This window comes from Cuculus canorus, chromosome 14, assembly GCF_017976375.1.
Source record: "Cuculus canorus isolate bCucCan1 chromosome 14, bCucCan1.pri, whole genome shotgun sequence".
NCBI classification, from domain to species: Eukaryota; Metazoa; Chordata; class Aves; order Cuculiformes; family Cuculidae; genus Cuculus; species Cuculus canorus.
Window position 1 is genome coordinate 13,451,972 of NC_071414.1, and position 26,108 is coordinate 13,478,079.

Sequence of the window (26,108 nt, forward strand, 5' to 3'; positions counted from 1 at the left end):
ACACGTAGTCAGGCCCCCTAGTGATCCGCAGACAGCACTACTAGACTACTAAGAGCATTAATAACTTAAGGAAAGCAATAAGGAGACACAAAGCACTTTGTCTCCCATAGAAATGAAAAAGGATCCTAATGACAGACATATCGTAGTTACCAAGAACATAAGATGTCAACTCTGCTGATGCTGGTCTTGCTTCCAGAGCGATACTGCTGCAAAATTGTCACAAGGAAAGTCTAGGGCTTGTTTTCTTTCTTCGCTTCTGAAATGCTAGACACCAACACATTTGGTAAGCCCATTCCCAGCTGCAACGCAGTGCCCGTGTCTCCCTTGCCTCTTGGCTGCATGGGCCAGGTAAGTTGGCAGGAGAGGTCAGATAAAGCCTCAGCTGTGAGGATGAGAGAGGTGGAAATGGTTTTGAGCCTCACAGTCAATACATCAGACTTGAGAGGCAGATAGTTGTGTCCTAGTTTGTTCCCAGTTACCAGACACAACACAATACGGCCTCAAAGACACCTGAAACACAGGCAATGACGCTATGATTTGCAATATTAGAAAGGGCTTCTTACTTCCAGAGCTCTGCAGAGAGAGACAGCCTGCTCGTTGTCTCCTTGCCTTCATGAGTGAAACACACCTTGGAGTAGAGTTTCCTTACCCCTCCAAGGAAGGGAAGTCCATTAACTGAGATCATCACAAGTCCCAGAGGGGTGCCCTGCTTCTACCCAGAGTGTTTCAGCCTTCCACCCCCAGAGCTGGCTGCACACTGCCTACTCTTGCAACGCTCCTGCACAGGCAGTTGGACAAACCGTGGAGCTGGGCAGTTACAGGAGAAGGGCTAGTTTGATCGATTTACCTCTTTGCAACAGCTAACTGCACCCCATTCACACCTGGTACTACAAAATGCCACTGCTGCTTTCAGCATAGGTCTACGTCAGCTGAAACACTAAATCTGTTCTCCCAACAACTTAATTTTAAACTGATGTGAGTTTTTTAAATGCTTACTTCAGATAGACCCGGAACTGATGGACCTCTGTTCATCCTTTAGTGTCAGTACTTTTTTTCCAGCTCCTGGGATGAGACAATTCTAGTTCGGTGTCTGGCAGATCCTGCAGCCAAACCAGAAGGGTAATACCGTGCACCGCTGACTGACTACAAAAGGGTTAGGGTACCTGTGAAACAGGCCCATCTATTCCACATCTCCGCTTAAGCAAACAGGTTTCCAGCCACAGTAAACCACAGTGCAGTGCTGTGGATGTTGGGAAAAGATGAGAGATTAATAGCACATTCCCACAAGCCTAGAACTCTACTGACCACAGAACTCATGACTGCAACAAGCTACAGACTGAAGAACAAATGGACAAAGACTAATGGCTAAGCTCAGCCCTGACTTAATTATCCTGAATTAACCTGCTCACACCAAATGTGAATTAAGTTAGTCTTCAAACCTCTAAAGGAAAAATGGAAGTTGCCTTCATGAAGTAGATTTAACTCTGAGAAAACTACATGTGTCCATGATAAATCAATTCTGAATAAGAGGCAAATTGGGAACCTGACATCCAGAGGCTCTTAGCAAAAATCTTCACCTGTAAGAACCGTGCTTACTTAAAAACCCTCTGCTAATCTTTCACCTTGAAGACTCAACAGCGAGTGACAAACTGACTGCAAAGTGAATGGACCGGAAACCAAGATTCCTCATCGCTAATAACTACAGCGATATTCCCAACACTTGGCTGCACTTCCACTGGAGCTCATTCCTTTATCAGATCTATGATTTGGGAAGTAATAATACTCAACCTGTTTGGAATATATTTTGGTTCAGGGCAAATTAAAAAAATAGATTTAATTTTACATTTTCCTGGTGCTTTTTTTTTTTGTCTATGACATCAAAATATGAAATTTTGTGTTCAAGACTTTACTTAGATGGACTTTGGAAGATAAAGCACCTATGTGGGAATGCTTCAGCCGGTGGTATAGCAGCTACAGAAAGTCCTGGAAGGTCCTGGATAACAAAATCATTTAACACCAGACCCAGGTGGGAAATAAAATAAGAAAAAAAAAAAAAGCAGTTTGAATCACATTCAGACTCCTCTGAAAACAGAGTGTCTGTTCCAGTCTCAGCACAGGAGTGGCTCTGGCAAAGCCTTTAAAATTCCACCATCCCCAGAAGAGAAGGATGCAGCATCTTCACAATAAAGACTGGCCTGCTAGTTAACCTTCTCCTGAGAGTCTCCCTTTTACCTTCATTAACTGTTTAAAAAAAAGTATTCTTAAAAAAATTTTTTGTAACCCTCCCCGGTAAAAACTATAATTGTAAAATATATATATATATATATATATTCTCAGTCTTTTAAAGATCAAGATTTCTGTTAAATTTTTCCAAGACAGTTGAGTTTGTATGTTCAAATATCCACTGCTGCGTTGGAGATGAAGGATTGCAGCTATTCATAAAGATCTTTCGGTCACTCTCACTGCAGTCCATACAGCTGCTGCTTACTGGGTGGTAGAGGGTCTTGTCCTGGAGAAGAGAAATTTGACATGAGGTTGCTAAGCAGAGAAGCAAAGCTTTTTGGAAACTAACAGAAAGAAGTCTTAAAAATTAAAAAACAAATTGTTTTGTCACTTGGATGTATCTGAAGAAGTTGTTCCACAATTCCCAATCCTACAACTGCACTGGGAAGCTCAAAAGTGATGTCTGAAGCCAAGTTTTCCAGCCTACATGCTCATATCCTACTGCAAGCACCCCACAGCATGGTGCACGCAGACTGCAAGGACGAGGACAGGACATTCGGTGAAGAATTCACTTACCTGTTGCCCACAAAAGCATTGCTTAGTAGGAGAATGAATAAATCCTTATCTACTTCTAGCCTATCTTCTAGTACTTAGCAAACCTCTCTGCAAACAGCTTTTGCAAGGGTGTTGTGTCACATCAGTGCCAGCTGTGGACAGGACTGCAAGGAGAGAGTCTTTTTACTTCACAAGCCCCAGAGAAGCATTTATTGCACTGGAAGAGGGGAGTCACATATTTCTAATCAAGAGTAATTAATGGCACAATGACAACAGATTGCCCTCAGATTCTCTTATCACAGCTAAATGAGCAAAGGAATAAAACATGAATGGTGACATTTTAAGGAAGCGTAAGTGCCTACAGGCGACTTGACACCCTGAATGAGCATATGTGTATTCCTGCGTGTGCACACACACACATACAGACTCACTTTTCGGTATCTCCAGAGCTGATTCCCCTTCATTCCATGACAATCATAGAGGGTCACAGGGCTGCTGTGGGAAATGGCATCAAAACAAAACTTCTTGGTATGCTGAGGATCCCCGGGACGGATGTCTTCTCTCCAGCTGAACGTGAATACCTGTCAGGACAAACAGGACCCTCAGGGTGGCTGGTACCGAGCACAGTGGTTTGACCAGCAGAATGACCTGCCCGCAGGGTGGGGATGGCTTCAGGGAAAGGACAATGCCTTCTAGAGAAAAACTACTTCCACCTCTGGGGTCAGGGACTGCTGATTCGGGGAGTCTGTTACAGCCACCCCGTGGACTGCCACACAGCATGCTAAATGAGACTGTGCTGCTGCAAACAGCCATGCTAGTTAGCCTGGGTACTAATAGCAGCCTTGAATGTCTCTGCAATGCAGACATACATCATGGATTAAGTGAGCAGCTGACCAATTACAGCACTTCACAGCTAGCAAAACATGCAGAGAGCTACAGGAGTTCTGAGTTAACGCTGGCAGTAAACAGCCAAGCCTACATGGGCAGCCTGCAATCACCTTGTACGGAGTTTGTCCCATGCATTTTGGGACAAGAGCCCAGCATCCCACAGCTCTCCGCCCCACTCCACAGGAGGGCTGGAAGGGCAAACACCAGGGCAGTGCTTCCTGATGCTCTCTTCTACTGACCCTGCAATGATCTCTCAGCACTTTGGGGTGAAATGAAAGAACGGATACCACAGAAAAGAGAAAAGGTTTTAGCTCTAGTAACCAGGTACAACCTATTCCTGGCAATGCCGTGGCCCTGAAGAAAGCTGCTGGATGTTAGCACATGTGGTCTGAAAATTCCTGAGCCACAGGGTTGGAGCATGGTTAAAGAATCTGTGGAAGTATCTCCACATGGCATCTCTGCTCTCGCCCGGACTCGCTTTTGGCCATGGCTTGAGGCAGAGTGGTCTAGTTGCACCTTCAGCCTGATGATCATGGCTTAGCTTATGACATGTTTTATGTACTGTAGGACTAAATCCTACAAAAGACACTTGTCTAAAGGCAGGCACTGGTGTCAAGCTTTTGCTTTCTGCGTTGACAAGAACAGCATCTCTGGCAAGGGTGCAAGTGTCCTCTCTGATCAGGACTAGCAAACGTGGTTCTGTAGCGCTACCAGCCAGTACCTCACCCTCTCAAACCCTAAAGGGAAAGGCTCCTATGGGAGCCATGTGGAGGAACGGTCCTGTCTTCAGAGCTGTCTCATGGGGCAGTAATGAGCAGGGTGCTTCTACTCGAAGCAGCGTACCCAAAAAATTTTGCACTAAGAAGCTACTTTGTTCCTATTTCTATTTTAAACCCTTCCTGTGAGAGAAATTATCACAATTAATTTGGCTTAACACTACAGAGAAGTTCAAAATACATTGTTCTCCAACACATTAAGTCAACACTAATTGTTCAAGATCCTCCTGACACAACAGAGGTTTAGTTTTGGCCTGTGCCTGAGTAAATTGGTTTTGTTTATAGTTTTCATGCATCAAAACCGATATGCAACAACCCTCTGTCTCCTACTACTGAAGCCATGCCCTCAAGAAGTTATGCATGGTTCTATAATAGAGGCATTGTTTTCTTGATCCTTCCTCAATTCAGCTGCTACAGTTTAGACAAACTAATATATCCCTCCCTTCTGTTACAATAAAGCTATCATTTTTGACACTTTGTATGTTGAGAGGGTGAATCTATAGCCTAGCCAGTTTCATCTCTCTCCAGCAATGGTTGGGTGTTTATAATGCATTTCCCTCTGTCAGAAGGATGATAGTAAGCGGTTATTGAATGCTCCTGCAGGTTCATTAATATGCATGATGCTCCTCTATCACTTCCTTCAGCACAGCCTTTGAAGTTAATATTCACTTTGTTACATATTACAGCTGCCTTGTTACTGGTTTATTATTCTGGCATATTGTTTTCTCCCGCGTTCTTTTGTTTGCTCCAAGAACTTCAAAGTGGAGGGAAAAGCTCTGCACAAAGTCTGCCAGGCTCCTGACCCTGCTAAAAGCCCATCGAGTGTAATTAGCACACGAGCCTTTGGGTGCACAGCACCTTCTGTTCACCTGACAGAGTTCTGCAATGGTCTTCCTTCTCAAACATTTGCTCTTGTAACTTCTCCCTCTCTAAGTTTATTTAGGGGCTGATGATTCAGAGGGATTGTTACCTGCACGTTGTTCCATGCCGCCTCTCCTCTGTCCTTCACACAGTTTTCCAGCCTCAGTGGGGATCCCAGGGCTCCATGCTTAGTATCCACACACAATCCTGTCCCTACATTGCGTATCTGAAAGAGTAAATTAGTCACTGAATCTCCTACGCTTACCAAGCGACAGAAAAGAAGTCAGTGGCAGCCACTCAAATAGTAGCAGCGTTTGTATGAAGAAAGTTTTAAGATTCCTCACTTATCTGTGTATCTGAGCTGGCAGATAACAGCTAGGAGAAAGCATAGGAACTCAAATGGGACCCATTGCCAGCTGTACAACAACCTCCAGGACACAGCAAAACCAATTAGCCACAGGACTGCAGAGCCCACGATCTTCTTGTGTGTAACGACACACAGCTTAATTCCTGAGGTGATTCTTCTCCCAGAACACAGCTGACTTACAAAACTGGGGATGGTTTTCCTGGCTTTCAGATGGGAAAGCTAAGGAGCAGAGCAGCTCAACTGTTGCGTAGCCCTTTGGAAATACAACATCCCAACTACTGCTCAGCTGCCACCCATCCCTAGTTGTGCCTGCTGGCATGTTCTGCCTTCTACTAAATACACAGCAGGCCCAACAAGCCAACTCTCTACTGTTTTTGTGGCTGTGCACTAACAGAAACGTCTGCCTGCTTTGGTCAGGCCAATGTAATGGCAGAGGAGTTCTGACCTTTGAAACATATTGAGCAGAATCTCTAAATGCTCACTTGCCACCCTACTTAAAGCAAACCGGTACTGGAGTGGAGGAGTATGGCAACTTTAATGAACCAAGCTGCAGCCTGTTTGCCCACTGCAGATTTCAGAGCAAAACTTGCCTCTCCCCAAGCAGCTGCTGGTGGCTCCACTGGTGGGTAAAACTTCGGCAAGTCCCACGCGACCTCATTCATGAACCACTTGAAACTCTTGCAGTTGAGGTTGTTGCGAAGTTCCTTCTGAGCTGCAACGTCCCCTGCAGAAAGATGCCGGTACTCTGGTCTGCGCTGGTATATGTACTCTGCATATTCATCCATCCACACCTCCGCCACCCGCTTCAAGTTCTGTGTGGGTAACAGCCACGTGTGAAAATGAGGCGGAAAATCACCCAAGAACACTCTGCACAAACTACCAACATTAGCATTTGGAATAGCTCTCATGGTTTTGCTTAGAAAGGATTTTCATTCATATCCACACTTTCTCTCCAGTTTTATGCCAAAGATTATTTTTATTATTGTCTAGTTCCAAGCGGCCTTTAGAAAGCTATTTTCAGCTGAGGTCAAAACAAAATCCTGGCACTTGGCCATTGTATCTAGCTCCTTGTGGCTAAGGAAAATAACTTTAATCAAAAGTTGGTTTTTCTTCTTTTTTTCTGGAAATAAGCTACTCAGAAAATGATGCTGGTAAACATCACTGGACATTCAAAGGTCCCTGACAAAAAGCTGCTTTTTAAAAATCCTTCCTATGGCACCTTTTATGTCCACCTTCGAATGGGATTTGGGACTTCTGAAAAACCTCAGTTCACGAAATTTCTCTTACCACTATTTTTCTGTTTTCTTGGGTAAAAAGCTGTTTAACAGAAATTCAGAGACACAGGAAAAATACAGAACTTTCAGGTGATGACCCTTCAGAACAAAAGCAAAGGGTTTATTTTGCAGCAGCAGTGTATTGCATGCACAATTGTAAAGCTTAATCCACTGTGCAGTTCCAAGGCAGCAACAAACACCATCCTCTCAAGACACTCACCCCACTGCTTGTCACAGCACACGCAAGAGACTGTTGGACCTTGGACTGTTCTCTGGTAACAACAGTCGCATTCTTGGTGCCACACAGTAACGTGCCATGTGCAGTCACAACTTCAGAGATACAGTAGCCCTTCCCACCTTGCATGAAGGTGAGTCAGTTGGGCACTGAGCATTTCCTACTGAAAAATGTACTATGTTAAATATGAGCAGTGCCCCAAAATGCAGCCTACGCACATCAAGAGCAGTTGTTCATCTCAAGGTGACTGTACGATCTGAGATGCCAAGAAACAGCCTTCCCTACACCTGTCTACCATCTCCTTCCAGCACTGTGGGAGTATGCAAGAGCTGAACATCGAATCAAAAGAAATATAGTTCCTTCCTGAAGAGGTGGCACAGACAGGAGAGCACTCTATCGCTCTGACAGGTCATTACCGGGCTGAGTAATAAATCCAAATCTATAACTAGGGCGATGCTATGAAACACTGGGAAACATTTTAACACCGTGCAAGCTATAAGACTGCAGAAGCAGGGTATCTTTTTGTGTTTTGCAGTCTTCCTGCTCCTATGATTTTTTTCTCCCACCAGAGGGCAATACAACCCCTTCTCAATTTGGAAATTAACTGGAGAAAGCTCTCGTACAACAGGCAACAGCTCTTTCCTCTTTGGGCTACACTAGATTAAGAAATAAGATCACAAAGAACGTTCCATAGTGGAAAATTACAGTTTGCCCATTCAGTGATCTGTGATACTTGAAGCTGAGAGGTCTTTCAATCACCAAAACATAATCACAACGCTGAAGCCTGCTGGTCTCGGAGAGCACAGCTATAAAATGACTGAAGTATTATACAAATAAAGCCATATCTTGTTTTTATTGGCAATTCCATAGCCAGTGCCTGATCACCAAGTCCCTTCCCAACACCCAGCAGCGGCTGGTGTCTGGAGCATGGCAGCTGTCTGTGCACAAGTCAGCAGCTCCCCTTTGTGCTGCACATCCACCGCTGCAAAACTGCTCAATTTGACCTCTGTACAAGTACAATTTGTGTACTACAAAGCCTGTATCTGCCTCCCATTATGGGGCAAGAGGAGACAATAGCATGGTCGGTGCAGTCAGACATCTGTCATGGCTTAGGAGATGGAAAGCATTCTGCAGGGCTGGCACCTGACTACATACAAGATTCAGGGGAATGCCACTGCTACTTACTCTTGCCAGGCTGACTCCTGTTGGAACCTTGTATGGAACATATTTTCTGTAGATGTGACCAACTCTAGAGCAAGGGATGTCCTCCATGCGACCTCCACACATCCATACCTGTGGAACGGCGGAGATACAGATTCACTCTTGGTTACATGGAGAAAAATGAAGAAGAAAACAAAGAAAGACTTTCCAGTAATGAAAAGGCTTAACCCAGATTCTTTACTTTAAAGCATACTTTCTCCCAAATACCCTCCCCTCCCTGCCATAGTCTCAAATCCTGTAACTATGTGCTTAGAGCCATGCAGCAAGCCTTGATTTAGCACAAGTGCTATCAAGCCCAATGGCTAAACAGTTCAATTTTGCATTCTTTAGAGAAGAGAACAGAAATAAAAAAATCCAAGTACCCAGAGAACAGCACACTTTAAATCGATGTCTGTTATTACAGCAATAGTAACCACAATAGTTAAACTGGACTGCTATGTAAGACCTGGGTGTAGGTTGTGTAACACAGCAATAAAAGGGAGGACATCTCTGTAGTACCGGTCATGCGTAATGCAAAACACACCGGGGAATTTATGAGCGTGTTCAAGTGCCAGAAACCAGAAGAAACTGCTACTTTTTCCTGTGGTTATTATTGCTCTCATATGGTTTCACTGCCGACATCCACTCCTTGCTTTTGCAGCCTTAAAATTAAGTAGAAATCCCTGCCTGGTGAAAACATGATTAGCTTAAAAAGAGCCCCCAGAAAGTCAATGGAACACACTGCTAGTTGAAGAAGACTACCCTGATGCTTCGTTACCATCTAGATTAGGCCCAGAAGTTGCTTTCCCCATCTGGGAATATTTCCCTCTGTGCCAACATTCTGTGACAACTTTCTTTTATTCCTTATTTTTAGCATGGATGTAATAACTTTCTCCAAGTGAAACCCAAGGAGATTTTTTTTCTGAACCAGCCAATCTGCTTCATTAAGTTTAAGAAATATATTCACACGGGCTTCCCAGAGATATCTAATCAATACTTAAAGAAAAAGTATCCTCCAGTACGCAAAACAACTGGCTTTCTGAATTCCTGAAGCACAACATGGTCTTGCCTTTCACTTTGTCCCCAGATCTTATGTTAAATACTGCTGTCCCCAGATCTTATGTTAAATACTGCTGTCTTTGGGGCATTAAGAAGACCCGCTGGTGCTGCAGGCTGATGCAGTGTTCTTGATCTCTCCCTTCACTGGGGCTAATTTGAGGCACCACAGTTCACTGTACAACAAGCTTAGTCAACAGCTTCACACATAGCAGGCAATTCCATTAATATTCTTCAGTGACAATATTAAATACTTAGCTCGGCAGAGAAGTATTTGGCCAAGGCTGCTGCATAATTATTAGGTCTGACACTAAAGTCCTCTGGAGTTTCAGCTCTGTCTACTGGCCTTAATAATTACAGTCATTTGCTGACTGTGTATAACTTAATGGAGGTTGGTCGCTCTCAGTTAGAGGAATATTTTTCACGGGCAACTTCTATAGCTCAAGGTACTCCACTACATGTTGTTAAGGTGAGAGGGACAAGAAGAAAGTTGACAAACATCCCTTCTACAGAATTTTCTTCCTTTTGTCCCTTCTGTGTCTCGAGTGGCTGGTACAGAAGAGATGAAGATGAAAAAAGAAACAAGCACTCGGCTTCTCTGAAGTTTCTACGGGAATTGGAAATGCTTCTTATTTTGCAGCTGCTGTAATTTTCACTGCAGAGGGCCATAGTGTGGTTTCTCTGCTAGGAAATTAACAGGTAGACTGAGAAAACAAGAATTTGGGGATTTTTTTTTTGTGTTTCTAGGACAGAAGTGGTTTGTGCAAGGCTTTAAGAACAGCAACAGATGTAAGAACTACAAAAATTGCAGGAACAGCTGAAGAAGCCTAAAGCTCAGCTGCACAGGCACACAGCCCTCAACAACCCATATTCTTACCCTGTGCACTGCATCCTGCATCATGAAAGCCCTACTGGTTCACCAGCAGCTGCAGTGCCGCACAAGCCTGAAGGAAACATCAGCTTGCTATCCTCACTGCCCGCCCACAGGATGCCTCACCTACCCCTGATCTCTAAGGAAAGGCTCTCAGTCAGGCCACCATGAATATACATGTCTGAAAACACGACTAACGTGAGAAACAGGACCCTGCAGCCAAAGTGCAGCAAGAGAGGAGAGCACTGTCCTTGTGCGGCAGATCTGGCAAAGCAATCATACAGAGTGCACTTATCTACTGAGCGGTACACTGGAGAGGCAGCGGGTATGGGAAGCCAGAGAGAACTGATGATACGCTGGGCCAAGAGCTCCAAGCTGGTACGAGATTCCAGGCACAGAAGAAGGCATTACATAAACACATGTAACGATACGTAAGAAAAGCTACTTAACTGAGTTTCTGAACAAGTAAAATCTAAGATCAGTTTTATGTACTCTTTTCCTAATCATGCTTTAAAATATTTACTCCCAAACGATGCTGCAATTACCACCACTGTGTTGAGGCAATGGAAAGCTTCCTAATTCCTGCCAGCAAAGCTCAGCGACTCTTTCAAGGTACTTTGCCAACTCAGTGCCTTTTTAATATTGTCTCATGCTGCAAGTGACAGTGTGGCACTTGCAGTACAAATCTAATTTTAAAAGCATGCTTTCCATTCATTCATTGCTGCTTTGATTTATTTTATTAGTGAGCTTTTTTGTGTGGTGACAGAACTCATTACAACCTCTATAAAGACAATTACCAGTCCCTATCTATAAAACTCTAAGAAGGGAGAGAGCAAAAGAGCGTGACGTGCATCGGTAAAAGACAGCTCACAAAAGCATTAGAAAGTTAAAGTTAAAGGTCAAGGGAATCGCATCCAAGGGTCTGTCAAGGAATAACGGTAAGTGAAGCAAACCCAAAATAGCTGCGTGCTAAATGAAAGAATGCTTCCACTCAGTTAGTGATATTTGGCTCTTTTTAAACATGGGTGCAGTTCACAGGCACGACAGGCCAGAACTTACACTGCTAGAATAAAAATAAAATGCTTTTGAACAGCTGAAACAGCGCTGTTCTGTGGGGCAGCACCTTATGCCTTCATGGTGACACCAACTGTCACTTACTATATTCTCCTTCGGCCAGGGGAGCCAGTTTCTTCTTGCTGTTGTTGTTTTATAGAAGGATGAGATGGTGCCTCACCTCCCTGGCTGACAAGACAGTAAACATTAGAGCCTGAACTTGACGCACTTAATTTCAATCAGCCTTTCGTTTTTTGGTTCTTTTTTCACTAGAATGCCTTAAGAACAAGAATTAAAGCTGGTCAGGCAGGCAGTGCTTTATGCAATGATCTAATCAGATCTCATTAGAAGAGAACAGGAAATTTCTCTTCCTTAGGCAGAATTTCGACAATCTGCATTCTGAGCTACGACTCCAGCAGCTGACAGCGCTGGTGGAATTAAGAGCAAACCTGGCTGTGCTGAGGTCAATGGACACACTGCAACAGATTTTTCTAAGGATACAGTCTCACCCTAATAATAAAATCATATAAGAGGGAAGTAAAATAACACCACTGACGATATTACATCTATCTTCTCAGCGGCATGGAGACCCGTAACTCCATATTCATAAAGCCACTCAAGAGCCTTTGACTCAGCTAGTGTGCTATAAAAGAACAAGATAATATGCCACCTATTCTCTACATTGGAATGTTACGCTGATCCAATTCCCCTACTGCTATTTCAGAAAACAATGTCATGTAAGACAGCACCTCTCCTCTCAAACACACAGTAATGCAGTTGGTGTGCAAACACAAATTATCTGGGTAGGTTTATGGTTTCCAAAGACTGCACCATGACGAGCCAGTGCTTTCCAAGGGAACAAAAAAAGACAAAGGAAAGAGGTAAGCCTTGAAAAGAAAGCCACAACAGAAAGAAAGGCTGTGGGATGGACCATGGGAGAGAAGCTGGCTGGTTGTCGGAGCATGCACTGAAAGGTGGAAGAAAAGGACACAGCGGATAAGTCAAGGGGAATCTCTGTGTAACAAGGTAGATGAGAGAATGAAAGCAAGGGCAACCAATAACTCGGGAAAACCACAATCCTCTCTATTGTAAGCATCAGCTGCTGTTGCAGATGGGACTTACTGCTCTACAAAAAGTTAAGGTAGCTCAAAAGGCATTGGAATTTTTGCACAATGCCTTCTCTCAAACAACATACACTAATGTGGCCCCTTCCTTACCATCTGGAGCATTTTAAAGTAATGATAGCACTTTCCATTAATCAGATTTCAGAGAGCAGAGGGGTCCACTTCCCCGTTGCAAGGAGAACAAGGGCCAAAAACTCAAGTCAATGTTCTGAAGCTGATCTCTGCATCACCAGATAAGAAAGGAGAAAGAAGCCACCCTGTATTGCAGCTGAGAGCCTTAGAATTACACAGCATGTGCTGGCTTAAAAAAAAAAGAAAAAAAGAAATCAACCCACAAAAAGAGCCGCAGAATGCCTGGCCTGTTTCAGTGTGGGCAAACGTGAGCTGCTGGAAAGTGGTGCGAGTATGTGCCTGGAATAAGCAGTGGAGGCTCACAATCAGCACTGACTTCAGCGACAAAACTAGAAATGCTGTCATAAGCGATCCCTTGGCAACTGCACCGCAACTACACACCCGCCAGGAGGCCAGCGGCAAAATGTGGATCAGAAATGTGCTGCTGACATGGGGCAAAGGAGATGTATGCATTAGATATGTGAACAGAAGCTATGGAGGACGTAGGTTTGTTGAAAAACACGCAACCTGTTTTATAGTGTGCTAATTAGGAGAAATAATACCTGATGTTTTGAGAAAAGGATGTGGAAAAATGCAGTGGTCTGTGGTCAACAGAATAAACTCAGCGGATGTTTCCTATTGCTGAAGAAAGGAGTGAAGGCCATAAGTACTGCCCATCTCTTTTTGCCTCCCTCTTAATTGTTCTTTGCTGGGCAACTGTCAATATGGTTTCTTTGCACCAAGCCCTTTGAACTTTGTGAAGGCTTTACAATCTTTAAAGTACAAGACAAACATTTCTAAAACTGGCAAGATCTATTACATAGTGAAGGACACTCCAGATGTTCATTCTTTGCTCTTGAAGTACAATATACAACTAAAGGATTGAGAACCACACCACTCAAGATCCAAGGTACAAAGTATATTTATGCCTATACAAGACAGACATCATTTTTTCTTCTTCTGTTTTCCCATATCCCAAAAATCAGAGACTATGTAGAGAGGTGTAAGCAGTTTAGTGAGGATCACATACACCAAATGGAATAGAAGCCACAAAAATACTGGAAAAGAGGCAACATGATCACAAATAAAATTAAGTGTAGATAAGAACTGTAGATAAGAGTAGCATTTGCAGAAAGGAACAGTTTAAATACTTCATATATACTGCTTTGAATTAAATATGTTAACCTCACAGAAAACGAAGTGGTTATGTAGGCAGCAGAATGTAGGTATTTGTTGAGGATGCAGGAGCACTCGGAAAATCAGAGCTATTAAGTTGTGTTTAGAAGAGGAAAGACACATTATCACTTTACCCAAAGTGTTCAATTTTGAACACTGAACTTTCAAGCACTGCAGAAAAATACAAAAGACTAGGAGAAAACCATAAAGAGGAGTGGGGTATGGAAGCAGCTCCCAAAATGCAAAAAAAAAAAAAAAAAAAAAAGCCCTCAAAGAAGTCAACTGAAAGGAGAAACTCAGGCTGTAGAGTTAGGGACAGCAGGAGGGAAACGGAACAAGTGCCGCACAGAAACAGCTGAACATGCTTGTTTCACTTTCTTCAGGAAAGTGAAAGTACAAGAATGTACTCAAAAGTCAGCATCTGGTAATCCAATGAGCTGGAGAAGAATGGTTCTTGCGTCACGCAGATGCACAGAAAGGTTTGCCTGGAGCATTCTGCAAACTGTGTTCACAGGAACATAAGGCTCGTCTGAATAGGTGCAACGCCTGCAACTACATTTGAGGACTGCAATCTTCCTGTTGCATCTGATGAATAGGAAAACCCCTGACCTGCAGAAGTAGGGGGTTACAGGCACTGAACTATTCTGGATACACGCAGGTCAAGAGAAGGAAGAAGCACGTTTATGCCTCTTGAATATGGAATGGATACAGGACTCCATTTCCAATCCAGTCATTTCTCTTTTAAGAGATTGAGAAGACCTAGAAAACTATAAACCAGCACAGGGTCAGAAAGTTTATTTCTAATTTAAAGTCCCCCCAGCACACTGTGTTTTCTAGTGATATCTGGAGTACTCATTTCATCCAAAAAGCAAGGCTTTCATTAACAGAGTTTGATCTATCCCCCATCTAATTGCTTTCTGAGGTGCTAAACACCGAGGATTTCTCTGTTGGCTTCAGTCTGAAAGTTTCTTCTCAGAAGGAGGCAGAACCAGCTGACGACGGAAATACATATAAATCTCTAAACAGAAAGGCAAGAGGCTCCTAAATAAACTTGTTTATTTCCAGTCTCTCAGCAACAGAGCACTGGGTGTTAAAATAAAGGCAAGAAACTGTAAAGCACAGTGCATATGTGGCCAAAAAAGAATATGCTTAAGGAAATAAAATAAATCTACTCCTGGTCAGGCTTGAGAAGGCCAGATCTGATGCAATGGATCAAAGACCAGCAGTACAAAAAAAGTACTTGCAGCCACAACTCTCAGGCACAGGAACAGATTCTTTGTTAAAGCTGGGCTGTAAATTTGGCACACTTAGAATCTGGATTCCCATTAGACAATAAATAATGTGAAGGCAGGTACCCCACATTTAAACCCAGAGCTTTAAATTATTTGACAGTACCCCTTTAACTACAAAATCTCAGTCTGCCTCTAAAGGTAAAAACATAGCTTTAAACTCGCCAGGAAATGTCATAGCTTCATAAATTCTATGAACAAACCTTCTATTCTTGCAATTCCAGCAGAATTATTAAATCTATCAGCCACAGATGAATGTATCAATTTATCTTAATTTCTGAAAATACACTGAGCTCTTTCAGTTTAAACTTCATTTTTTCTGTTGCCCGGTGAAAGAAAAAAGGGGGTCTTTGCAGAGATAAATTAAAGCAAATTTATCCTTCCATAAATTACCATCACTGGACTGAAATGAAACACAGCGTGTTTCAGAGAGGATAAGCAAACAGATGAATGAAGTAGTCTTATTTCCTGCAGATCAAGCAGCGTGACTGTCTGCTGTGGCACTGGAGACAAAGGGCTTCCCTAGCCACTGTCATCACTCTTGGAAACCAACATTTCCAAAGAGGGCCCAGGAAAAGAGACTGAATACCACCACTGCCTCTCCTGCAGATAATGACATTGTTACACTATTTCATTACAGGCAACACAAAGAATAAATAGCTCTAACCGTAATGACATCTCCAAGGAAGGTGTCCCCCCTGTTCCTTCCTTCTACTGTTACGGAGGCCAAGGCACCTCCAACTGGACTTTATTACTCAACTGTTTTTGTAAAGCAAACAATGGAAGAGAAGACATTGTCTTGAAAACAATGTATTATCTTGCATTGTTTGCTGTGCAGCAGTACATGAGATGTATGTGTGGTAACGCAGCTCGCTGAATATAGTTTGTGTTCTTGAAATGCACAGCAGCATCAACAATACGGAGTCTGTTTCGTGAGAGATCAGCCATGACTTGTTTGTTGGGGAAAACGATGAGGAATTTTAGTCGCCAAAGCTAAACTGTGCACTACGTTAGCATCGCTACCATCTTCTAGCCTCGTGCTGAGGCCAATAGCTTAGTTCAGTGGTATCCAGACAGCTGTAAGATTACACATTCAATCTCTGAAAGAGAAACCACGCCATGGCCCAAACCAAGTAAAGATTTCTGTGTTAAACTCTATTTGCTGAAGGCAACAGAAAAGATTCACAGCACTGAAGAGCAGATCAGCCACCTGACTTCAGTGGTCTGAGACATTGCAGAGGGTTTCCCAGAACAGATTTCAGAGTGCCATATTCCAAGATAACACAAGTACCAGCAGTTTTTGTGGGCCACGGTTCCTTGTTACTATGCATTTTTGGTCAGCCAGCTAATGCTTATTTTAAAGCCCTCAGCTGAACGGCTTGGTCAATCTGTAACTGAACTGTCCCCAAGCCAGGCAGATAATGATCTGAAGTCATTGCAACAGCATTATTATGCCAGTTGCTGAGGATTTCTTACAGGGTAATTAATAGCCTCACTTCCTCGCAGCCAGGCATCAGATGGATTGACTGTAGACAGTAAGTTACTCTCATCTCTGGGAACTCAAGCTGAGGACTGAGGCACTTAGCTGGGCAAACCCCGAGATGCCTGAATCCTCCTTCCTCCAAGAAGGAGAGTAATTAACCTCCTTGCCACAGTGAGTACCAAGAAGTGTAGCAGTCAGAGCAAGCTCCACAGAAGCCAACTTACCCTTGCTGGGAAGAGCACGTGCTCCTGAAGCTTGTGACCACAGAATGGGGGACACCTCAGCTAATCACGCTCCAAAACTGACCCTCACAAATGACCGGTCACATCACCACTGCTTCTTCTGCGTACTATCCTAATACTCCCAGCTCTTTCACGTTTAGTCACACGCAAAAGCAAGGACAAGATAGATCATTCACATTCTGCCTCTCAGAACATTTGTTTTGAAAACAAAAGTAATTTCCAGAGAACAAAGCTCACCTTAAAGGATATTTCATACTGCTCTCCTCCCCATATCTCCAGACCTGCATCATACCCTCCCAGCTCCCAGAACCACTTTCTATCGACTGCAAACAGTCCTCCAGCCATTACAGGAGACCTTAAGGAAAAACCAGACTCCATATTACAAACACATTCAAAGATACAGTTCTCTAGCTAAACATTTAAAACAAACAAACAAAGCAAGAGTTGACAAATATTCTTTCACCACCCAGTGTTCCCAGAGCCTTTAAAGCCCTGTCAAAGCATCAAACAGTTGGTTTTGCATTATTTACCAGTTTCCCACTTGCAAATGAGGAGGATCAGACCAGGCTCCATTCAGAACCAGTCAGCGCTCCTCCTCCAAACAGGCAAAAGAGTTCACAATTAAGTGACAGGACACAATCTCTCTCAGAGGGACCCATATGCTGCACGTGGGTGCTCTGTCTGAGAAGTACAATCAAGTTATTGAGCATGACCCCAAAAGGTGTTTTGTTGGGTCTTTTGGAACACTGCAGAAGCACAAAGGACAGCAGAACTGTCTCTGTTGGCAAGCACAGCAACAGCAGAACATAACTTGACCACAGATTTACTTTTGCAATGCGTTGCAATCATCAAAATTGCTATAATTATTCTGCTAGGCTTTCCTTCCCCCACCTGGGAATGACATATAAGCTGCCACTGGTTTGTTGTTTTTGGCAGAATATTAGGGATACTAAGTCATGTTTGAAAGATCTCAGTAATAAATGAACACATTAAACGTTACACATTACAGTTTTAAATGAAATGTTAACTTCTGTAGTAATTAAGGTGGCAAAAATAGCAATGAAAAGAAAAGTATTCACAGCTACTACACAATGCATTTCTTTTAAACTAACAAAGCAAACAGCTGCCAAAAAGCAAGTAGCTTAAACCCAGCTTCTGACTTCCACTACAGTGAGGTGTAAACCAACCCTGTAACTCAGTGTTGTTTTATTAGCCAGCTCTTAGCACGCTGCGTTTCAGTAACTTACTCAAAAGGATCACTGGGATCAAGTTTCTGTAACTCAGGAGGAATAGGGATCCTCTTGTAATACATCTCCCAGTCAAATGCACCTCGCATTGCGTCTCCAGCCTGCGTCTCATATCCAAAGTGGTCATGATCAATAACATCAATCATAGGGCAAACGATTGTCTTGCGGTTTCGGGCAATGCGATCTGAAGATTGGAGAAACATGTTAGAAAACCTGCACCATTTGGTTCCTTTGACCATGAAATTACAGAAAAGAAGATCAAAATATCAAGTTGTTCAAGAATGACAGAACTTTCTTCCTTTTTTTAGGCAGATACTCCAATTTATATAAATTTATCTGGCATTTCTGCAATAATTAAGATACTCAAGCTAGATTGAGAAAAAACACAAGGCACTCACGCTACAGCGACCATCACTCAGAAACAGAAAAGAAAGACATAGCCCCTCTACCACAGATACCCAAACAACTAGGCTAAAACCAGACAATCTTATACTTGGTGAACAGCCCTCATTTTAATGAGCGACCGGGATATGAACCTTTTCTGTGTGGATTCAAAGCCAGAGCAATAACCCATAGTACCACCTAGCTTTCACTGCTATGCCAGAATCCGGCAGGAAGCAATTCAGACTAATGGCATAACTGCTCTCAGCAGGCTCAAGAAATGCAAGCGTACCTCCTTCCCTCAACCTTTTCTTCCAACCAAATAATACAAGACAGGATTAATTCCTGTATAAACATCTGGAACTTCTTAAATACTTTATTACTGAGACGGTCTCTAGTTGGAAGTTAACTTTCTGAGCAGAAGTGACAAATGATGCTTCAGCTTCCAACGCACGTTTAACAGAAATCCTTCCTGTGCTTTAAAATTAAAGCACACTATACGTGTTCTCATTTAAATGGCATTTGAGCTAATTCTGTCCTCCCTCCCTGGGGCTCATGAAGCTGCAAATGTTTTACACCCTTACAAACTCTAGTGAAAGCAACACTATTACCATCCAACACCCCGCTGACAAATCCCACTAGTTTTTCTTAAATTTACGCCTGACTATTGTTGCCACAATTTATTCAACAGTCGCCTCAGAGAGAGCTTTGACAGGTCACTTGCAATAGGGCTGCAAAGGAGTTTGGTACTGGCCAGAGGCACACAGGTACCAGAAACAGAAGGCACTGTCCTTTCAATTACTCATCTTTGAAAAGAACTGGCATTGTAAAACTGATGCCTCAAAGATGAAGCCCTGCCTTGGAAAGGACTGCACGTGTTCTACAAATACATACTAGCAGCTGTCATTCACAAGAAGTATATTCCACAGGCTTGCAGACTATGAATTTAAATATAGTTATATAAGAGGAAAAAACCTCTAAAAGCTACTTAACTGTATATAAAGATGCTTTTTGTATCATAAAGCCAGTTGTTTCTGCAAGCTACTCAGTGACCATGCGATAGTTTACTCATCTAGAAAGCTGTAAATTATTTAAGATTTCATTTAGTGAGGAAACAGAATAATACGATCTCTGTTCTTTAAGTACGAAAAATGCATGACTGGGTTATTGTAAAGTCCAGGACTCTAGAACAGAAAAAAATTCTTGTATTAAAGGCTACAAATGCCAACAATTCACCTAAATCTTGTGGCTGATTGTTTCTGTTTGTTTGTTTTCTCTTTTAAGACATTTCATCTTCCTTTTGTCAAATTACGACATGAGGGGAAAGCAGCTGGTGGAAATAAAACAAATGCAACACCAACAGCTGTTGCCAGCTCTTTAGCAGCCCAGTCTTCAGGCAGATACAGAACCACGTGCTTACCTAACAGAGGTGGCAGCCAGTTCACATTGGCCTCACAATGGGAATCCAAGAAGGTGATGACATCCCCTATCGCCATAGAGGCTCCCAGCATTCGAGTCCTTATCAGCCCTTCTCTCTTTTTGGTTCGGAGGATTCTTACATTTGGGAACTGAGCCATATAATCTTCCAGGCGTTTCTTCAGGTGCTCTGTATGAAAACGAGACATTTAAACATTACAACAACTTCAAAATGTGGTTCCTTCTTTACCAGATGATGTCTTTGGAAATAGGTCCTGAACAGCCAACAAATGCAATAACAGGAAGAAGGAAATACAAATAATTTCGTTTAAACCCAATGTTTAAATTTAACTTCCTATCCAAGTGTTCTGAAGATGCTGCAAGACCTTGTGAGCAATAAAAAAAAAAACAGCAGAGGAAGGTGAAAAGGAATAAAAAGGCAGCTGGTGGGAGAACTTTGTCAGAGCAGACTGCAGGGATTCTCAGGCACTTCTGCAGAAAACCAGTGCAGCTCAGAAGAGAAGCAGGACAATTCACTCTCAGAATAAAACTGCACCCTGTGCATTTAAGTCATATTCGCTTTCTATAAAAGACGACCAACCACTAAGGCATAAATAAAAACCATTAAAAAGCCTGGCCAGGCATCCTCCAAGAGAACAAGGCAGGCATAGCCATTGTTATCTATTTTATAAAATGCTTATCTGAGCAGATATTTGCATGTAAAGATGCAAATATTTACACTACTAAATATGGGCTGGAGCCACATCTGAATCAGCAGAGACACTTGTGGTCACTATGATGAACAAGAATCCAAACAGGAAAGCTGAAGAAAAAGATTACTGAGTGATCAAAACAATGAATAGCTTGTTGAGATGTGGAAATAAAAAGCTTGGTCTACATAAAGAGTGAGGGCCACACAGCTGTCTTTACGTCAAAGAGCGGAGCACCAAAGAAAACCTAAAAATAGGCTAAGAGCTGATGCTGGCCTGATGGACTGGGTCAGTCTTCAGGCATCTGAAGTTCTGACTTACTTGACAGCCATTCCCATTCACGGTGTGCCAGACTCTTCATTAATGAACCAATACTATTTGCTGCCATCAGCAACCGACCAAGGAAAAAAGCCTCGCTAGGCAAGAGCTAGTTTGTCAAATCTAAGGAATTAAATAAGCTTAACAACTCACACGCAAAACCTGAATGAAGGCAATTGCTCAAATATAAATAACCTCACAGGTTCGTTTGCCTTGACTACAGGGAACAAAGCAGGAGCTTTGCCCAGATGCAGTGAGGTGTCCTATGAAACGTACTGTTCCTCCATCACCAGACTATAGCAGACCTTCCTCAGCTTCCAAAGCAGGCATGAAAAGCCAGAACTGAAAAGGCAGACAGTATGAAAGTGCTCCCAAAACAGGGCACCAGGAGAGCTGGATATTGGAACAGCTCTTTAAAAAGAGCAAAGGGGCAAAGAAACTTAACGAAGTTATAAGCTCTCCCACATCGTGCTGACCCAGCAATTGTGCTTTAGGGTTTTAGCCACCAGAGAGGAAAAAAAAAAAAAAAAAGGGTAAAATCATGATGACTAACACACCTTCTGCACCTTCTCTTTGAAGCAGCCACCTCCTGCCTTCCTTCAAAGATCACCCAAATCAACAATTTGGCTTCTGAGGTATTCCTAGCAAGCTCTTTGCCCTTTTCAAAGCTTTATTTAACATTCCCCAGGATTTTTTTCTCACAAATGCACTTTAGTGTTTTGCCTGACAAGTCTAATTGTCTCACAGTATCTACATAGGTTTCCCTGCTCAATAGTGCCTTTAGTAGTTCTTGCTGTTTAGCACGCTTTTCCTTCATCCTTTTCAAGTCCCTTCTGAATAGATCCTCTCAAGCAACCAGAAATTTCGTCCACTCAATTAGAGATTTTTTCAAATAAGGGCCTTCCATAGAGACTGGATACATTATTAGCGCAGCTGCCTTCCTCCCGAGGCAGTGGGTAGACTTAAAAAGCCAAAAAAAGAGAAAAAAGAAAAAGAACAAGAAAAGCAACCAGCACTGTTCTTTAACATCAAAGCTCATCCCTTGCCATTGTCAGCTGATCAGAAAAGATCATTTCACTAGAAAAAAGAAAAAATAATCATCATTTCAAGCATAAATCAGCAAAGCTCAAGCCAGGAGGCACACCATAGTTAGTCTACTCAAGACAAGATAAACCTAAGAGTGTCTGCTGCTGCTTATTATAATAAAGGAGGTGACCATCACAGAGAAGAATAATTGTGTCCAATTCCTCTAAGAGTAGCTACATTAGACCAAATGATATTTATATTATATTTGACCTACACCGCAGTGTAAAGTCTTAAAAAAAAATACAGAATCATTTAAGTTGGAAAAGACTTTGAAGATCATCAAGTTCAACCCTTAACCCAGCACTGTCAAGCCACCACTAACCCACGTGCTAAGCACCACATCTATACATCTCCTAAACACCTCCAGGGCTCCAAAACAATGGAAAACATACAGAGATTTCCTGCAACTCTTTATTTGCATAGAAGTGAGAAAATGAGACTGAGAAAGACCCTAGAGGTTTATCTTCCATCTGTGCACTGGTTGTTTTGTTCTAGCATCATGTATCTTTCTGAACCGTCTTAGTTTGTTGTGCATCTGCTGACACCTGAAGGCATAATAACGGATTCCTCCAGGGGTGTGCCCATGGTACAGCTGAGCCTGCTTCCAAGAAACACTAGCATGTTTTTGGATCTGGTCTCACACAGGAAGACAGACACCAGCTAGAGAATAAAAATTCCCCTAGGAGCTGGCCATAGTTGTAGTGATGATGACAATTCCTCTGCTACAGACTACTTCTCGACAAACTAATTTATAGCTAGTAATGGACAAGCAGTTAAAATCAGATCCCTGATGGCTGGAAGAAGCAAGGACTCATCAGCACCCATGTATTCTCACTGACGCAGGACATACATGTAACAAGTGCTGTCCTTGTGGCCAGGAGGGACTATGCTCAGTTAAGCCATTCCCAATTGCCGCATAAAAATCCATGTTTGATCACTGCATTTTATTAAGACGTGTATCGTGAACTGCAAGTGAGCAGACTTTATTGTATCTGCTTTCCCTTACTAAGGAGTCACAGACTTCCAAGTAGTCTCTCAACAACATACATGGTGAAACGTGCTTTTAAAAGCCAAGTTTTTCTTATTTCCTTATTCTTTTGATATTCCTGCCCTACAGCCTGGCCTCCATAAGCCTCAATGGAAAACAGTTATTTTGTTCTATTACAAATGTTGTCACAATTAAGTCAATTCTTGCTTTTAAGAGAAAATCTCAAAAAAACAAACAAGTGGCATTAACAGCTACAAAATCTTATGAGGCTTTAAAAAATATATTATGGAATCTTGTCACATTGAGTAATTTTTATTACAAGGGCAATTTTCTTTAATGAAAGTTGTTAGGTGAACTGGATGGATTCCAACGGCTGTGCCTACGCGGGGCAAAGCAATACAGCCCAAACATATAAATGAGAGTAAGATTATCTGCAGATTAAAAACTGGGCTGGTAGCTTGCTAACAGACTTTGCAATAAACTTGATAGACAGTGTATACATTAACAGTAGCAGTCAAGAACTACTGCTTTCTTCATTTTGAGCTGTAAATAAAACTGTGTGACTACAGCGGAGAAGCTTCCACAGCAGGCGTGTTTAACATAAACAGTCCCCAAACTTCCCAAATTAAGACCTTTTCTCCCCTAGGGCAAACTCCTGTGTTGGTGCACCTCTCCTTTCCGGCCTCACCACCCAAGCAGAGCTGCTTCAGATGCTCAGATGCCTGGTGACCACTTGTACCAGGGCAAGGACCTTCCAAGACAGAAATTTCTTATGTCCAGCAGAGTTCTCATTCCAGACACTGCACACCTGCCAATCAAAAAGGCACCTAAGAAATGTTACCACTTCACAAACAAACATATGTAGAAGCCGGAGGAGGACAGAAGAGCACAAGGATTTTTGGTTTTCAGTTTAAAGAAGCAAATGTATGAGAAACAAGGCAACTTCGACATGGATCTACAGGATTGGAACGGCTTAAACAGCATTGCAGTTGCAGGGTTCACGGGACTAAACTGTTAAATTCAAAGCAGAAGTTAACTCAATACCATCCCTCATGGCAAACCACACAGCCTGTCTCCATGCAGGAGTATCCAGATCCTCCTCATCTTTCTCATTGGCTTGGCTGCATTTTCAGAGAAGCTTGTGCAGAAAAGCTTGTAGGTTTGGAGCCTGTTGTGAACTGAATTGGCTCTGACCAAAGTAATTTTTCTACAAAAAATCAGTGGAAGGGATCCAGCGATTCTCAAGTTTCCAACATCTTGCCTGCATGCATTAAGTTCAACAGATATTCGCCTCAAGAGCTGCTCTGCAGTACAAAGGAACCTCAATCCCTTGAGGTCACAGAGCAGACAGCACCAGGCCACCGCAGTCACAGCTCATAGACAAAGCCTGGCCTGTTTTGTGCAGTTTTCCTTCCCCTAAATCACACACGTAACATCTTTTATATATGTCACTGTAACATCTCTGCAGTATTTGGCAGGGAAAGGAGAACCAACATTTGTCACAGAAAATTAACTCACTTTAAGTGCCAGTCAGGACTTGAAACTATGACACAGATTTATGTCTGGAGAAAGAATTATGAGGAAAACATTACTACTGTCCTGCTAGTGCAGCACTTCATGGTTCATACGTTACCTTAGACCCTATCAGCTGTGGTTTCTGAATTTCAGACTGTACAGCACACCTGCCCAGGAGTACCATCAATCCAATCCAGAAGGAGCAGCACTGCAGAAATCAAACATTCCCAGACACCTTCCCATATTGCTCAGATCACATCGATGAAATCAAAGTTCCCTCTGCCCTATAGTACCCTGTCTGTCTCCCACTGAAGCTTCAGTTTACACACAGAAGGCTGAAGATATTATGAAGATGCAAGAGTGACCACATTCTGGAAATCTGGGGATTATTCTCCCTCCTGCTGAAGGGGGCACAGGAAAAGAGGACTGAAGGATCTGAAAAATTCTCTTTTTAACAGACAGGATTAGTTTCCCTTCCCTGTAGGTCATTTTGTCTGCTTTCTAACCACCAAAACTTGAAATGCAACTGCTCAGCTGGCTTTTGTTTGCAGGTTATTCCAGCCTCCCATCCCTACCCTTCCACACGCAGACATGCTTGTTTAAGATTACAAATGAATCCATTCATCTTTACTTAGATACTTGGCCCTAACGTGCTGTTTAACAATTTAAGCACAGATTATACTTCTTCCTGAATCTATCACAATGTGCAAGCCAGGCCTCCCTGAAATAGAAAGCTCTACATCATTGAAATTAACTTCTTTCCCTGTTTTGGTGCAGATGAGTAATCTTTTTAAATAACAAAATATGCTGTTACCCAAACAGGCAGCACTTGCACACATTTTAATTTTCTTTCAATGTTTTCACCCTCTGAAGTTGGTTGGGAGGATAATAAACTGATTTAATAAATTGTACTATGAACACCAGTCCCAATAATAGCAAACTGATTAATCTGATCACAGCCTTCCAAGCCGAATCTTCTTACCAACAAAGAAGAAAAGGCCTGGGAGGGAAGAAAATTAATATCTATTGCTCCACTGATTACAGTTCTCTGTCAGACTCTTAAAGGGGATGGGGTCCCATTTCCACTGCCTATTGTGCATCAGTGTTGGCTCTCAGAACATCTTTACAAATGAAAACTGGGAGGGTGGAAAAAGGGTTTCTGTGTATGGAACAGTAGCTGAAAGTGTACCACCTCACTTGCTAGTATAGCAGTCATCACTGTTCAGCTTGTAACAAAGATTAAAAGAAATAGGTTTCTGGAAATCTTATTGACCTTGTTCTCCAAGAGTTTTAAAACTAAGCTTCCATTTAAGGTACAATAAAATGCAGAGAAGTGGAAGTGTGGGACCTAAGAAATAAGTCAGACTGCCAGCTGCTGGGGCAAAGACCACTTGTGTGAGTGTAAGCTGTGCGCTTTGATAAACTCAAGCGCATAAACATCAGCTGACTTCCCTGTACTATCAATTACTTCCTGAATTTGCAAAGGTAACAGCTCATACCTTCCTCCAACCCTACAGCAGACCTCCAAACCCAGCTCAGTAAGGGCTTCAAGAGATACTAGCACTGAACACAGAGACAAAGGCATAATCTTAAAATGAGAAAATTCACATTTACTGGCATTAGCATATAAATACACCCAGACCCTAGGGAAAGTATAGTCAGC

General features: G+C 42.5%; 1 protein-coding gene across 1 annotated transcript in view; it reads right to left on the reverse strand.

The window, feature by feature from the left end:
• Positions 1 to 1,905: 1,905 nt before the first annotated feature.
• GALNT10 (polypeptide N-acetylgalactosaminyltransferase 10) overlaps positions 1,906 to 26,108 on the reverse strand; it is an 80,404-nt gene continuing 56,201 nt past the window's right edge. Inside the window, exons 5-12 of the mRNA XM_054079825.1 lie at positions 19,833 to 20,018; positions 18,032 to 18,215; positions 17,022 to 17,139; positions 8,365 to 8,472; positions 6,261 to 6,482; positions 5,413 to 5,529; positions 3,210 to 3,359; positions 1,906 to 2,509 (exon numbers count right to left, since the gene is read on the reverse strand). Coding sequence (XP_053935800.1) covers positions 2,342 to 2,509; positions 3,210 to 3,359; positions 5,413 to 5,529; positions 6,261 to 6,482; positions 8,365 to 8,472; positions 17,022 to 17,139; positions 18,032 to 18,215; positions 19,833 to 20,018 — 1,253 coding nt within the window. The 3' untranslated portion in view covers positions 1,906 to 2,341. The remainder of the gene's footprint in view (positions 2,510 to 3,209; positions 3,360 to 5,412; positions 5,530 to 6,260; positions 6,483 to 8,364; positions 8,473 to 17,021; positions 17,140 to 18,031; positions 18,216 to 19,832; positions 20,019 to 26,108) is intronic.